Raw genomic sequence first — 16,608 nt, forward strand, 5'->3', positions numbered from 1 at the left:
GACAGTAAAGTCATTATCACACAAATTCCACAGATTAGCATCTGAAGCATGTATTAAAATGACTGACTACAGATTTGCTGTACACAGGGTTTCCTGTTAACACTGCAACTTCTTCAATATACTTTTCTAAGCTGTGATCGATAATTATAGATGTTCCTTCCGAGAACACTAAGAAAAAGCCATTCCTCTTGTAAAATGCCTGTATAATTTAGAAAAAGGCAATTAGTATTAGATTAATTGCTGCTTTAACCAGAAACTCAAGGCATAATACCATAGCTGAAGGCTGCAAAAAAGTAATTTCATGTGCAAAATGGTGGTCAAGGTGTTTTTGTAATGCCACTTGATGAGCTGCCTCCAGCAGACTGCATCTGGCCCTGATACTGCCAACACTTGAGTGCTTAACTTTAACCACACAAAGGCTTCCATTGAAGTCAATGAATGCAGGTCATAAGCCAGGTGTTCTGATCTATTGTACATGTTTCTAAAAGGGAGGGAACTCTGTACTTCTGCACCCACAATCTTTTTAATCCAAGAATTTCAAAATACTTCACAAATACTAAATGTTAAGACTTCCTTCATTTACATCTTGAGGTAGATTTGTATTGTCCCCCTTTTACACACGGGGAACCTGAGGTACAGATATGTTAAGTGACGTACGCACATTCACTTAGTCTATGAACTTGATGGAAATAAAATCCCTATCTCATTGCCTCTATTTCTTAATCTCAAAATTTATCCTTCCTGTAATGAACCTTAAAGATCTTCATATTCTTTTCTTAGAAATAACCAGTATGCAGATGGAGTTCAAGTTGTTAGCTTTAACCTAAAAAGTTCTAAATGTCTTGGAAACATGCTACTTGAATCCCCTTTTCTCCTTGGGTAATTTTTTCCCCATAATTGCTTAGCAGAGATACTCATGTTAGGGATGCCCTGGTTTGGACTGCATAGGGCTGATAAGACATATTCCTGAAGGGGACTGTGTGTCTTGGATCTGCTCCCATTCTTGATCCACCAGACCCTGGATTTGTTTAATAAAACAAGGGAGATGTATGCCAAAAAGTCGCATGTTGGCTTCTGCTCTATTAAAAGTACCAGTATGAGGAACTGTCTGAGCGAATTGGAAATGGATATCAGTGAAAACAGGCATTTTATTTTCACGTTTAAGATCGTACAAACAATGTAATGTGCGCTTGGGGATTGGGAGTGAGAGAAAGTTGATCAATAATGTGGTTGAGAGCTCCTTTTAAATGATGGAAATGTTATTCATCATGGCTGCCTATTTACTAGCCTCCATTTGTTATGCTCTCATGTATATTTGAGCCTGCCCATAGCCTTCTTTGCTGACATTGTCATTTCAGAAATGTCTCATAATATCTATTAATTGAAATTTATTATATAAATCACTATGAGTCTTATATGAACATGATTAGCTAAGGCCTATCTAAGTATTTCAAGCATAGCAGAGGAGACATGATATATAAAAAGACCATTATCTGATAACACAAGCATTTGTTATGATGGATTACACAGCACAACTGCAAAAAACCAAGATGCATATGGGCTCTTACATTGATCTTGAAAATAGTTTAGTCTGTCTATATTACATGCGAGCAATATCCCTAACCAAATCAGCATTGTTATACTCCATTTTACATTGTAAAGTACAATGTAGTGTGAGTCTCTTTTCCAGTGTCATTCCGACTTATCTCAATAACTTACATGAGTCAACATTAGTTTGTTCAAACTACATACTGTATATGTATAATTGTATTCACTAATACAATGTGCACATTTATACTGAAACAAACTGACAAGGCAGCTATGCCTGAGTTGTAGAATAATATAATATCTTGACCAAACCTAGAAGTCACAAAGGAATTACTATGCACAATGTCTTGAACTTTTTGTAATGTAATGGTGAAAATTACAATGACTACACCTGATAGTTAAGAGTAATAAGCTATACAGTAATGCATTAGAATAATTAAGTTATGCATGTTAAAACTGTGATGATAAAATTATTGCCGCATGTACTGAAATTTGGCATTGAATTTATTAAAAAATGTAATATCTTCTGTTCAAAGACTGATGCCTAACCATGTGGCAAAAAAGTCACATCCGTGGTTTAAGTACAGAACTAGGAGTCAGTACTACTTTAGTTCTAATCCTGACTTTCTGACACTAACACACTATAACCCTGGTCACGTCACATAAACCTAAATTCTAAATTGACTAAGGTGTCTCAGTTTGGGCTTCCAAGAATTGAGGCATCACAAATTGCTAGCAGTCTGATTTCCAGAAGCATTTGTCTCTAATTGGGCCTCCCAAAATCACTAGTCAGTTGTGAACATTTGCGCATTAATCTCTCTCTAGTTCCCTATTTGTAAAATGAGGCTAATGCCTCTCACTAGGCAACTGAGTGAATTAATGTTTCTAAAAGTTTTTGGAGGTTAAAAAAAATTACAGTAGGTGAGATTAGAGTTATACTTAGCACTATATAGCAACATACTTCAGGGTGAACACTGACAGTGAAAGCTGGCATCTCTAATTATCAATGACTTGGGAGAAGAATTCTGACAGATGTAGTAGGGCGGATGAAGATGACGTGGAGAATAAATTAAGATTAAATCTAAGAAATGCTCATATTTAAGACAATATCGGAGTATTTTTGATGATAATCCGTTACAAATGAGGAAAAGATAATGGTTTGCCTGGTGAAACATACTGCCCATTCAAGTTATTGACACTTGTTGCAGGCCAACAGATGACAGCAATCAGCCTCCAGGCAGGGGAGTTTTGTCCATGCATGGTCTCACCTACGGAGTAATTAGAGTGGATTCTGAAGAAAAGCTTTCTGTCCTGACTGTGCAAGATGTGGGCTTGGTGATGCCAGGAGGTAGGGATTGGCACAGCTTTCTCTGAAATATGTAATATATAGAAACATGAGCCTTTTTCATTAATTATACTATATAATGCTATTAATATAAATATTTTCCTAATGAAGATTAGGATGTATATATTTTAAAGTGTACAATCTAAAAATATGATCAAACAGAACTCTTTTTTTTCTTGGGCTTTCCAATATACATTTTCTCCCAAGTATTTACTGTGGTCGTGTGCTCAGCCTCCACTCTTTAGCCACAGATTGCTTTCATTTTAATTGGTCTGGTGACACCTGATTCTACTCCATTGTCCTCATGAAGGTAATTCATTACCCCTAAAATGCCCAGAACAAAATTAATTTGGAATCCTTATCCAGAGGCTAGAACACAAGTATCCATAGAAAAACGAGTGACCCAGACCAGACCAAGGTATTTTAGGTTATTTTCCTAATCTGCTGTAAATATAAATGAAACTGCTTGCTGCAGACTTGCTGAATATTTCCACAAGCCCCTTTATTCAGACACGATTATATTATAAAAAGAGGGGATGTATCTTAAGCGGATGGTAGTTATAAAATTCAGACTAAAGCAGTAATCCAGAGTTTTTAAAAATGACATCAGGTTTTTATATCCAAATTGATTTTACATGAGGTGTACTGATTGGAAAATACCAATTTTGTTGTGTTTCTTAACAGAACTTCTTATACATTATGCATCAAATGAACTCCCAGTTTCAGTTGGACAACTTAAAATTGAAGCCGTAGTATAAAAATATTTTATAGAAATATTGGTTTAGGTCTGATTATATATTCTGATCTAATTCAAAGGAAGGTATAATACAGATTCTCTTGTGATTATCCTCACTGTGAGTGGAGAAGCATCCAAGACTTTACATTTGCACTTATAAAGGCATTTTGGTCTGCTTCCCTTCTCTCTTTCACCTTGGCCTCTTTCCAGTCGCAAAGGTTTATACTTCTGACAGACTCCTACTACAGAGATTGCTGCTAAGAAGCATACCTGGCCTTACTTTTATGCCCAAGATTGGAAGTGGCAGAACTCCAGGAGTACCTTTGGTGCAGTGATAGAATGCACCAGAGTGTCTTCCAGCAAGGACACCCTTTCTCACCGTTGCCATTTTTCCTTCTCCTCTCTCCCCCAATGTGCACTCTTTTCTTGTCTCTCTCTCTTTTTCACTTTGCCCACTGTAAATATTTTTTTTCACTTATTGGTCCCCTCCTCTTAGCTCCTGCAAAACTCCAATACAAAACTGATGGGAGACTAAACTCTGGTAATTCTTTACAAAGCAACACACTACTAGTGCTAGTCTGATGGGCAGAATAACTGGATCTCTTGCATGGGTTTTATTCACTACTTGGTGAGAGCTGACCTTCCTGCCTTGACGTCTGTTGCTGGCAACTGGATATAGCATAATTATCATCCAGGAACTAAAGCAAAACATTTTATTTTGTACTGACCACGGTAAATATATTATCCCAGGTGCAAAATCAAGGAGTCAGTCAGGCCAAAAGAAGTTTTTATTTTTCCGACTGCCTTTATATAAAGTTCTTGCCACTGTTTGTCTAAAAATTAAATTATCTTTACTGTTGTTAAAATGTCTTAATGGTCGAGCAGTTTTGTATGTCTGGCATTAGTGTCTGCATATACTTCATTCATTGAAGTTTCTAGCCCACTGACTTTCTTCTGTAGTTTCCATAATATTTTTGAAAGTCTTTTGCTTTCTCTTTAGCTATAATGTGTGCAGTGAGACCAGATGGAATTCCTCAGCTCTGTAGAACAGACGAAATAGGCGAACTTTGTGTATGTGCTATTGCAACAGGTACATCATATTATGGACTCTCAGGCATGACCAAGAACACTTTTGAGGTGAGTCAGAATGAAGACGTACAACAGAATCCTCTTAACTCTTCAAAGTTCAGAAGACTGCTTGGGGGAGGGGATAGTAATACTAATAATGCTATTAATAATTACTAATTATTACTAAAAAAAAAAACTAGGAGTCCTTTTGGCACCTTAGAGACTAACAAATGTATTTGGGCATAAGCTTTCGTGGGCTAAAACCCAGTTCATCAGATGCATCTGATGGAAAGTGGGAAAGAGGACATGCAGTTGTTTAGGGTTGCTATATGCACAACTTGATGGTTCCGAACACTTTGAAAACTGCTAAGAATTTAGATTTAAAAAGCTGTCTTCACCAATCCCACAATTTAGCCAACATTAGATGACTGATATTGTAGGCATCCTAGCAGAAATATGTTTTGAGAGATTTGAAGAAACAACTGAGGTATAAATCTTTGAATTTCTCAATTCTGCTTGTGGCACCTTAGAAACTAACAAATTTATTTGGGCATAAGCTTTCGTGGGCTAAAACCCACTTCATCAGATGCATGCAGTGGAAAATACAGTAGGAATATATATATACACAGAGAACATGAAAAAATGGGTGTTGCCATACCAACTCTAACGAGACTAATCAATTAAGGTGGGCTAATATCAGCAGGAGAAAAAAAAATTGTAGTGATAATCAGGATGACCCATTTCAAACAGTTGACAAGAAGGTGTGAGTAACAGTAGAGGAAAAAAATTAGCATGGGGAAATAGTTTTAACTTTGTATAATGACCCATCCACTCCCATCCAATCTTATCATTTCTAATCGTATCATTTGTGTAGTCTAAACAGTTAATTTTTTTCCTTCATAATGACAGTTTCAACGTTCCTCATCAGTACGCAGTTCTAAGTGTCACAAGTACTGTACCCTGAATAAATCACAGGGCTGGGGGTTGGAATGACAGTTCTAAGTCAATCCATGGAAGCCAGGAATCTTGTATAATGCAGTGGTTTGGAATTTTTAGAATCACTTTTTGCCATGCTGAAAGAGCAATTAGTGATAGACAGTGTGACTGGTAATCCAATATTTGATTAGGTTTCCAAGGCAGAAATGTACTTAGACTAATTTTGGCGCTAGAATTTAATAGTATTAGTAAAATCAATCATAACTGGTAATATCCAGTTTGTAGTAACTCAGGCCCTAGTTAAGCATGTGTGTAAAGTTAAGCATATAAGTAGCCCATTGACTTAATGGGGCTACTCACATGCCTAAGAACCTTAGCCAAGTCACTTAAGATCCTTTTCTTTTTTTAAGAATGTCCTTTCATGTGAAAGCGAGTCAAGAGTCAATTATCTGCTTTCAGGCCTAATTATGGTTTCTGAGTGAGCATTTATTCTTTCTTCAGTAAGTCATCCATGTGCATCAGAAAACAGAATTTGACCTATTTTCTTGTTATCTGAGCCTCAAAGGACAAAATACAGAAACTTTGACTTTTATTGAAGACTCACAGTGGTGGTCCTCAGCTTGTGATTGTCTTAGATAACTAGGAACTTGCATTTACACATCCTCATTACCTGCAATTTTCATGGCATTTGCTGTAGTCATTTAGGAAAATAAAGACATTCCTGCAGATACCAATGGAACATAATTTATTCAACTTACATAAAATTGATGGGTGTCTACGGTATATTAAAATGGCTTGACTTGTTCTGATTCCTTGTTTTTTTTCTGAAGCATATTCCTTTAATGGGGAAAGACATTTCCAGTGATATTTTTATTATTTTTTCTTAACTGCCCTGCATTTTGGACCTAAATTTATTTCCTTCCCACTCAAATATTTTTTATCCTTTACTGTTAAATAATTTACAACATAGAATCCAAGTTGTGGAACTGAAGCTATGGAATGGGTGTATCCTAAATATATTTGTCAGAAGTGTTCATCACAACAGGTGAAGAGGTCTGGGTCGAGAGTGGAGTGAGCACTTCTCATCCCCAGGGAAGCCCACGGTGCTAGTAACACTGGGGATTAGGTTCTCCTTGTAAGGAATATGAATAACTGTATTTTGGTTTGTCTTACAGGTGTTTCCTATGACCAGTTCAGGCGCTCCTATAAGTGAATACCCTTTTATAAGGACAGGATTACTAGGATTTATTGGACCAGGAGGGCTTGTCTTCGTTGTGGGCAAAATGGATGGTCTAATGGTGGTCAGTGGAAGAAGACATAATGCTGATGACATTGTAGCAACAGCCCTGGCTGTAGAACCAATGAAGTTTGTCTACAGAGGAAGGTTTGCTTCACTTTTTTTCCTATGTAAATTGAAATTTTTGTTTTGCTTAAAGCAGGTGTAATTGGTCCAGCATTTAAAAATGCCTGTGGCAGCCCTGACCCATCCACGCTAACCCAAATGTTGCTTACACCAGTGGCAAGGCCAGCTCCAGACACCAGCGAAGGAAGCAGGTGCCTGGGGTGGCCAATAGAAAGGGGCGGCACTCCGTCCGTTATTGGGGCAGCACGTTCGGGTCTACAGTGGCAATTCAGCGGCGGGTCCTTCAGTCCCTCGCTTCCTCTTCAGCGGCAATTCGGTGACGGATCCTTCGGCAGGGTTTTTCTTTTCTTTTTTTTTTTTTTCTTCGCCGCTTGGAGTGGCAAAAAAGCTGGAGCCGGCCCTGACCAGTGAAGTTGCTCTAGTGTTAGCAATGGTGGGAAACTTATGCAGAATTTCCTTGTGTAGAGAAGGCTGTAGACTCCTCCAAGATCACCAGATACAAGCCTAAGTTTTACTTTGTAGGTCCCCTTCTAAAAATGATAGTCATACTCCTGACAGAATAAGGAGCAATGGTCTCAAGTTGCTGTGGGGGAGGTCTAGGTTGGATATTAGGAAACTCTATTTCACTAGGAGGCTGTAAAGCACTGGAATGGGTTACCTAGGGAGGTGGTGGAATCTCCATCCTTAGCAGGGCCGGTGCAAGGAAGTTTCGCACCCTAGGCGAAACTTCCACCTTGGGCCCCACCACCACCCTGCGGCAGCTCCCCGCCCCCTGCCCTGAGGCGCCCCCCCCCCCCGTGGCAGCTCCCCCCCCCCGCCCTGAGGTCCCCCCCCCACCCCCCCGTGGCAGCTCCACCCCCCGGGGAGCAGTGCGGCAGCTCCCCACCCCAGCTCACCTCTGCTCCACCTCCTCCCTGAGCATACCGCCCCCACTCTAATTCTCCTCCCCTCCCAGGCTTGCGGCGCCAAACAGCTGATTGGCGCCGCAAGCCTGGGAGGCAGGAGAAGTGGAGCAGCCGCTGCACTGGGAAAGGGAGTCTGAGCTGCACGTGTCAGCGCGCCACCGGCAGCCCAGCCCAGGAATGCTGTAAAAAAAAAATTGGGGGCACCGCTTTTTGGCGCCCCCAAATCTTGGCGCCCTAGGCAACCGCCTAGTTTGCCTTAATGGTAGCACCGGCCCTGATCCTTAGAGGTTTTTAACGCCTGGCTTGACAAAGCACTGGCTGGGATGATTTAGTTGGGGATTGGTCCTGCTTTGAGCAGGTGGTTGGACTAGATTACCTCCTGAGGTCTCTTCCAACCCTAATCTTCTATGATTCTATGATAATTTTAGCATGTTTAAGGAGTTATTGGGATCATCCCCAGAGATCTAAGCTAACGTTTTTTAAGCATTAGCTTGCAGTGCATTGTTCTAAATTTCAAACACTGCTGCATTTCTAGGTTCCTGAATAATTACATGCTTCATGTTTGTATGAAATTACAAATTTTAGTTTTGAAAAGATGAAGGCTACTGAAACAAGGGCCACTTGTAACACCCCTTTAAAAAAAAAAAACCTACTGGTTTTACAGCTCTTGTAATATCTTTCCTCCAGAGCTACTCAGGTTTAACAATTACATCAGGGTTTCATGTTACAATTTTCACTAGAAGAATTGGTAGCTGAAGCACCGTTATTCTGAATAATACAAATAACTAACAAATAAGTTACAAAATATTCTCTTCAGGAATGAAATTGCCTTTTCTGCAGTCACTATTCTTACCCAATACCCTTTACTTTTTGTGTTTTGCAGAATAGCAGTGTTTTCAGTGAGTGTCCTTCATGATGAAAGGATAGTTATTGTTGCTGAGCAAAGGCCGGATTCCACAGAGGAAGACAGCTTTCAGTGGATGAGCAGAGTTCTCCAGGTAATGTTCCTATGGTAATTCTGAAGTTTGCTGCTTCAATTTTATATTCCCTTTATTGATCTTTCAACCCAATAAAGATTGTAATCTGACATCCTTCTTTGAGTGGGCATGTGGATTTCACTGTAGGCCCATATGATAGAAATCTTTTGAATACCAGTGTTCGTCAGGGCTGTGCATGTACTCTCTGCCTCCTTATGTTCCCCTGTGAGGGCAGGAAGGGCAGAATGGCCACAACCCTCCATCTCGTTTCTCCTACCGCTGGTGGCAGCAAGATGGAATCCAGCAAGTATCCAATCCGCTACTCCCCTTGGGGGCTTAAAACTGTTCTTTTCATCAAATTTGTGAAGAAATCTTCATCTTCACACCGTGACTAGACTGAGAACCTCCCCTGTACACCCCTTAATAGAATGGCGAGGTGCTCTGTGCCAACTACCACACCTCATGGTGGACTCCAAATCTTCAGGGCTTTAAATCCTGCCTATCCTGTGCCAGACTGATCCCTTTCAAGGATGGACACAGTTGATTTCATTTCTGCCTAGTGGGGAGCCAGGACAGGTTCTCTGTGTGCAAATCCTCTGGATCCAGGACCCAAAAATCCAGAGACTCTCAGCTCAAACTATATCTGCTAGAGCAGTTCACACAGGTCACTTCAGACGCAGAGGTGATAGCTACAATCAGATACGGTGGCATCAGCTAGTATTCCCTGAAGCACAGATCATACACTGGGATCAAGCACTGGAAAAAGGGTGAAGAGAGCACCAGCAGAGCCAGCACTAGTGACTTTGACACCAGCCACCTCCACATCGGTGGAAACTAACCATCTGCACTGACAGCCTTGACACTGACTGCTCCAGCATTTGCAGTACCACCATCCCAAGCAGTGACGCCAGCACCTGTGCCTGTACATAAAGATGAAGCTCACTCAGAACAGGTGGAACCCAAATATAGCTTCAGACGTGAAGGGAAGCCCTGGAAGGAGAACACAGCATCACTCCCTGAGGGATAGAGCATCAGACCTGGAACGGCACAGGGAATGAGAGACTCAGCACCAATCTCAGTCCTGGTATGCCCAGCAAGGTCTCTGAGAGACCCCCTGGATGAATCTGGATAACCTCCAGAAATGCTTCCGATGCTGAAGAAACAACTGGCACTGAAACTGTCCCTGGCACCATAACTCCCTCCGTTACCACCATTCAAAAAGAGATATATTCCTTGTCATCACCAGTTTACTCCTCCTTGCTAGCTTAGAGTAGAGATCCTTCTCCTGTGCTTTCCTGTATGCATTCAGTATTGAGCTACCCTGCATGGCCTTCTGATCTGTTCTTCAGAATTCCACATTGCAGATCATTACGTACAACAGCTACACCAATGCACTACACCAACAAGCAAGGAGGCACACGCTTGTCTCCCATCTCTTAGGAAGCTGTCAAGCTCTGGACATGTGCCACCAACAGAGGAAAAGCCCAGTGGTTCTTTGTCTCTTGGGAGTCATCAATGAGCAGATGGACTTCCTAAGCAGACAACCCATGATCAATCACAAGTGGCCCCTGCAAAGATCCGTCATAGAGCTTATGTTCCATCATGGGGGAAGGGAGAGGGTTCCCGTAATAGACCTGTTTGCCACCCAGGGCAAAGTCAGATGTCAAATTCTGTTACAGAGGGGTCATGAGCCAGGGCACATTGCCCATCTTCCTTCTGCACTGGAGTCCAGGCCTAACTTGTCTTTCTACAGGATGATTTCCAAAATAAAGATCATTCTCATGGTTCTGTAGTGGCCCAGGCAGTTTTGCCTGACAGACCTGCTGCAGATGTTCATTCTGACATCGATCCAGCTCTGACTGTCCAGACCTGATCTCACAGCATCATTGCCAGATACTCCAACCAGATCTGAAGTCCATGTACCTGATGACTTGTACATTGGCTGGTTAAATACCATTAACAGGGACTTACCCACCAGTCAGAGAACCTGCTCCTACCTGAGACCTCAACACCCTTCTCTCAAGACTCCTGGGGACACTTTTCAAACCCCTTACAGAGGGCTCCTCTCTCTTTATCTTGCTATCTCTTTAGCCAAGAGAGCTACAAATATTTATGGCTGACCATCCTTATACAATGTTTCAGAAGGATAAAGTGGTGTTCAGTAATCTCCAAGTTTCATCTGAACTGATAAATTTGCCTGTCTCCTTCCTAAAACCCATCTCTTTGTTTGGAAAGAAGTTGTCATATACACTAGACATTTCCAGAGCCGTACTTTACTACATTGTCAGAATAAATCCATTCAGACTGTCTTTTCAGTTATTCCTGACTGTAGCCACCTGTTCCAAGGGCTAAGCCATCTCATCACACAGGATAGCTAAATGGATAACACAATGAGCCGAAACTTCCTAACTGATTTTAAAGGGATGCAGTCAACTTTAATCACACTTTTCTCTGAAAAATATGTACTTATTGTTTTTTTCAAGCAATCTCTAAAGTAAAAGGCTACAGAAGAGAATACTTCTATTTTTCAGTTTTGCCTTGTGCATTTGACAGCACTTTGTAGAAAGCCTGTCTCATAGTTTCCCCTGTATATTCTGTCAGTTTCCCTTCTTATTTGAGGATCATTTCACGTAGTGATCAGGGAGAGATTAAATCTTTAACAAGCTTTTTTCCCTTTTGATTTAAATTCCAGAAATTAACAGGGAAGTTCAGAGGCAGGAGTGGCACTTGACACTGCTTTTAGATACTTCTGAAGTTGATTAGATTTTAAGTTGATAGTGTCCCTTTTAGCAATAGCATTAAAAGCACACACCAATTAAAATCAGATTTGCCTGTGAACCGTGTCTGCCTGTGCTTTAGTTAGTAGATCACCTGTAGTGAATTACTGCTAGAACATAGTTATGGCGAGAGCCAGGCACATCAGCCCAAACCTATATGAAATTCACCAGGGTCTTTAATTGATGTTCATCTATTTATGTTGGGCTTTTTTTTAACCATCTAGGTTTTTAAATGGTTATAACAAACAGTGGTGAAATAAATTTCCTTTCATATGCACTCAGTGAAGAGTACCTCTCCTCCTCTGATATTGCTGAAAAATGTGTTTACAGTGGCAGGTAATTGCTAGATTATCTTCTGCACCAGTTTAGAGAACCAAATGAATACTGTTGTGCTCATAAGTGCAGTGATTAGCCTTACTTCATTAACTTCACCTTCTTGATTTATTTCTAGGCTATTGACAGTATCCATCAAGTGGGTGTTTACTGCTTAGCACTGGTACCAGCAAACACGCTCCCTAAGACCCCTTTAGGCGGCATACACTTATCAGAAACCAAACAACTTTTTTTGGAAGGCTCGTTGCATCCCTGTAACGTATTGATGTGCCCACATACCTGTGTAACAAACCTGCCTAAACCACGACAAAAACAGCCAGGTAAGCTGAGAAGTGGCATAAGCCACTGTGTTTGTGATAGTCTATGTTTGTGATGTTCTACGCGATAATATCAATAGGAGCTCAGGGGGCTCACCCCCTTATAGATTCAGTTACATAATTTGAACTGTGAACAGTTTCACCCTCCTAAAAATACTTCGATTGAAAATGGCTCTATAACAGACTACACTGAGAAATATAGAAAGACTTTGGGTTGAATAAATACTCAGTCTGTTGACTCAAGCCCAATAAACAGTTACCTCACTAACAGGGATGTGACCACACTGCAAAATTGAATCTGAATCCAGATTTTGAACTCACGTAGTTGGAGAGGTGTCTGGATCTGTGGCTCCAGTTTGGCCCCTCTCAACATACTAGTTACTAAGCACTAGTGATTTTGCACAAACAAAATACCATGGCACTCTCCTTCAGTGCCTGAAACTTAGGGGTCGTCCATTATAGAACCTAGAGCATATTTGCAATAACATTTCCCTTGTTTCTCTAATATACCACTCTTGGACAAATGCTTGAGAACACAAAGAAAGTAATTGAGCCTTGCAAAGGTATTATAAAAATGAAATGTCAGAGACTGATAGTGGCTTGTCAAGGAAATGATAGTAATAGGAGATGCCGGCTAGCTGTAAACTTCCGTCTGGCAGGTTCACGTTGCCACATTCCAGATAATTTAAATATTGTGTGTTCCTGAACAGAGGGTTTTGTCTGGATGTGATGTGTTCATCCTCAGTGGATGGTAAAGGGGAGGCCTGGAAGAGAGGAGATCTCTGGGGTATTTTGCTTTTGTTTTTCATGCAAAATAACTAAGAACCACAGTGCATATTCCAACATTGGCATCGGTATGTTTTTGTGGCTCTTTCTTTGGGCAAAGTTTTGGGCTTCGTTGCCCTAGTGCAAGCTTGTCACACATGGTACTTCATCAGCAATCAACACCTAAAAAACACAAAGCGAAAATACTACTACATTGGTAACTGCAATGGCAACATTTATCAGAAGTATATAGTCTCCAATTTTCAATAGTTGGCATAACGTCAGTGAAAGCCAGCTTGTATGTGAAATGTTAGTGGTAATATGTTCCTTTCTTGTAAACTTGACTTCACTTTCTCCAATCTATTCAATGTATTTAATCAAGGGTTCTCAAATACTTTCATAGTGTGAACCATCTACCCTCCCAGTCCTGATCACTTACAAACACCTACAACACCTGCTTATATGGAAAAGAAATAGTAGAAAAATATTAATGCATTTTAGTTTGTTCTAGTGCAGTTTACTAACTGAAAATAAGGGGCAGGGGGCAGCTAGAAATATGGAGTGGCCAAGTCTCTGCAGGCCACAATTGGCCCATTGACCACAGTTTGAAAATATATATATAATTTTAAAACTGTATACCTATTGCTTCAGAAATGGATCTCTTTGGAAATGCATGAAATTTCATGGTTTTCATTGCTTTTATGGTTTTTACAATTTACATACCTTAAACATGGACTGAACTGTTAGGATATTCTCAAAATGTTGTTCACTGAAGTTGGTAATGGGAAAAACTTCACCTTCTGCAAGAGAAGGGATAATGAGAATTCTTAACTATAGGCCTAATATTTTTATTGTATTTAGCATGTTTCTAATTCATTCTAGAAATTGGCCCTGCCTCTGTGATGGTGGGGAACCTGGTCTCTGGAAAAAGAATTGCTCAGGCTAGTGGCAGAGATCTGGGACAGATAGAAGACAACGATCAAGCCAGAAAGGTAAGTTAAATCTTTCCAAATACAACTTGTATGTGACTTAAATTCAGTATCTGTACTGTTGCAAATATAATAGCTTAACTTTTTTGTATTGTTATCCCATACTTGTTGGCTTAGTTAGAATAAAAATTTGAGTTCTAGAATAGATATGAGGAAGGGATTCCCTACATTATTTTTTTAACATATCTACCTTCATTTCGAAATTTTAACTTGGATCGATGTACTGTGTGAAGTGTTAACTTTCTAGTGTTTCTGTTATAAGTGCTCCTGGACTGGTTTTTTATTATTTCAAGTGGAGTCTAGGAAGTTCATTTGGTAGATATGCTCTTGATCTTGAGTTTTGTTGTTTAAGTTCCGTTAAATTTATTGCATTTCCACTCTAGTCTTCTCAGTGGAGAGAGTAATTATTAGAGAGACGAGTTGGGTAGGGTGACCAGATGTCCCGATTTTATAGGGACAGTCCCGATTTTGGGGGCTTTTTCTTATATAGGCACCTATTACCCCCCACCCCGTCCCGATTTTTACACTTGCTAACTGGTCACCCTAAAGTTGGATGAGGTAATATCTTTTATTGGACCAACTTCTGTTGGTAAGAGAGAGTAGCTTAAAGCTCTTCTTTACAACTGGGAAAGGGACTCAGAGTGTCACAGCTAAATAAAAGGTGGAACAGATTGTTTAGCATATGTAATGAACCCTCCTTGTAAGAGACCATTCAAAATGAAGTATCAGGGGGTAGCAGTGTTAGTCTGTATCTACAAAAACAACAAGGAGTCTGGTGGCACCTTAAAGACTTAACAGATTTATTTGGGCATAAGCTTTCATGGGTAAAAACCTCACTTCTTCAGATGAAGTGGCCAGTTAACACCTCTGCAGTCATAGGACAAAATAGGTAATTATTGTGAGATGGCAAACATACAAACATTAGTGTTTTTTAAAAGTAAGTTAGGGAGGGAGGAGCATTAGAAGTAACTTTGAAACTAGAGCCAGGCTTAGATCCAGAGATACTATTCAGAACTAACTTATTGCTTTGAAAGAGCACTGGGTAAATCATACTTCAAGCAGTAATCTTAGACTTCTAAACAGGTCTGCACAATTCAGCAAGAGCATGTTGCCCTAAAGATGAATGATGCTGACAACATTCAGCAATTTACTGGTTACTGATGTTGATGTATGAACATATCAAATAGAAGCAAGAATGGGGTGTATAAAGTGGAAATAAGAAATTGCTTCCTATTTTTAAGAAAATTAAGAAAAAAATCCATAAAGTATCATGATTATCACTCTGTTTTGTTTTAGTTCCTATTCCTCTCAGAAGTTTTACAGTGGAGAGCTCAAACCACTCCTGACCATGTGCTTTACACGCTACTTAACTGTAGGGTAAGAAATTCAGGCGATTACTTTAAAAAGTTACCTTGTGGAGAAATGCACGCTGAGAGACAAACTGTATCAGCTTGCACCAAGACTGTATGTGGCTCAATCTTCAGATATTTCTGTTTGCATTAATGTTTAGCTGCTGTATTTACTACTCACTCGTGGGGGAGGAACAGAGAATTATCGCAAGTCATTATCAAATGTGTGCTCTCTGCTATGTTACATACCCACCTTTTTATATTCCTACCCCATGAATTCACACTTGCCGGGAGTGTTGACAAGGCAGAATATTTACATTCTAGTAGAGGTAGGCGTAGTTCTTGATGTTGCTCAGCAGTCTTTCTGCTCAGTTAAAGGAATTGTTCTGACTGTCTGACTCCTAAGAGACCATGAATTCTTCCTTAGCTGAAATAGTGAATATTGGGTATGAGATTAGGCCTTCCAGGGAAAATGGAGGAGGGGGAGTTGTAGAGGGAAATGGATCAGGACTCCAAAGGTTGTAAAGGAGCTCTAGTAAATTAATCTGCATGCTTATGAGATAAGTATGGTTTAATTTTAAAGCATTTAATTAGTCATCAAAACCAGATTGTATGCTTCTGTGCCACAGAACTGTATTGGTCCATAGTATAAAATTAGAGTTTTTCTAGGATTAGAAGATTATGTGATTACTGTATATACTAGACCTCTGCCCTACATGTTTACAAAGTGCCCTCCTGTCTATTATATTGATATCAAAATGCTGTTCAAGATTAGAGTGGTCACCCTTAATCTTGCTTATTTTTCTTTAGATAACTAGCTAGTGTTATGGTGAGGGAGCTTTAATTAGTTACTTATGGCAAATGGAGAGCTTCTGAGATCAAGCTACCACTGTGCATCCCAGACAGAATTTGACCCTGGAGATTGTTTTCTGTTTTATCTTCAGAGTAAGGGCTTGTCTTCACTACCAGGGTAAGTCGACCTAAGTTATGCTACTCCAGCTACGTAAATAACGTAGCTGGAGTCGATGTAGTTTAGCTCGACTTAGCCCGGCTTCTTCATTGTGCTGAGTCAACAGAAGATGCTCTCCGGTTGACTTCCCTTACTCTTCTCAGAGAGCTAGAGTACCGGGGTTGACCGGGGAGCGCTCTGCCATCGATTTAGCGCGTCTTCACCAGACCCGCTAAATTGATCCCTGCTGC

The 16,608-nt window shown here is 40.2% G+C and overlaps 1 protein-coding gene across 9 annotated transcripts in view; it reads left to right on the forward strand.

Moving 5' to 3' along the window:
* DIP2C (disco interacting protein 2 homolog C) overlaps window positions 1-16,608 on the forward strand; it is a 474,795-nt gene that overhangs the window by 389,129 nt on the left and 69,058 nt on the right. For all 9 annotated transcript variants that reach the window (XM_054021046.1, XM_054021037.1, XM_054021039.1 and 6 more), the window contains 7 exons: window positions 2,757-2,896; window positions 4,630-4,766; window positions 6,809-7,017; window positions 8,785-8,899; window positions 12,107-12,308; window positions 13,953-14,062; window positions 15,356-15,436. In XM_054021046.1, coding sequence (XP_053877021.1) covers window positions 2,757-2,896; window positions 4,630-4,766; window positions 6,809-7,017; window positions 8,785-8,899; window positions 12,107-12,308; window positions 13,953-14,062; window positions 15,356-15,436 — 994 coding nt within the window. The remainder of the gene's footprint in view (window positions 1-2,756; window positions 2,897-4,629; window positions 4,767-6,808; window positions 7,018-8,784; window positions 8,900-12,106; window positions 12,309-13,952; window positions 14,063-15,355; window positions 15,437-16,608) is intronic.

This window comes from Malaclemys terrapin, chromosome 2, assembly GCF_027887155.1.
Source record: "Malaclemys terrapin pileata isolate rMalTer1 chromosome 2, rMalTer1.hap1, whole genome shotgun sequence".
NCBI lineage: Eukaryota > Metazoa > Chordata > Testudines > Emydidae > Malaclemys > Malaclemys terrapin.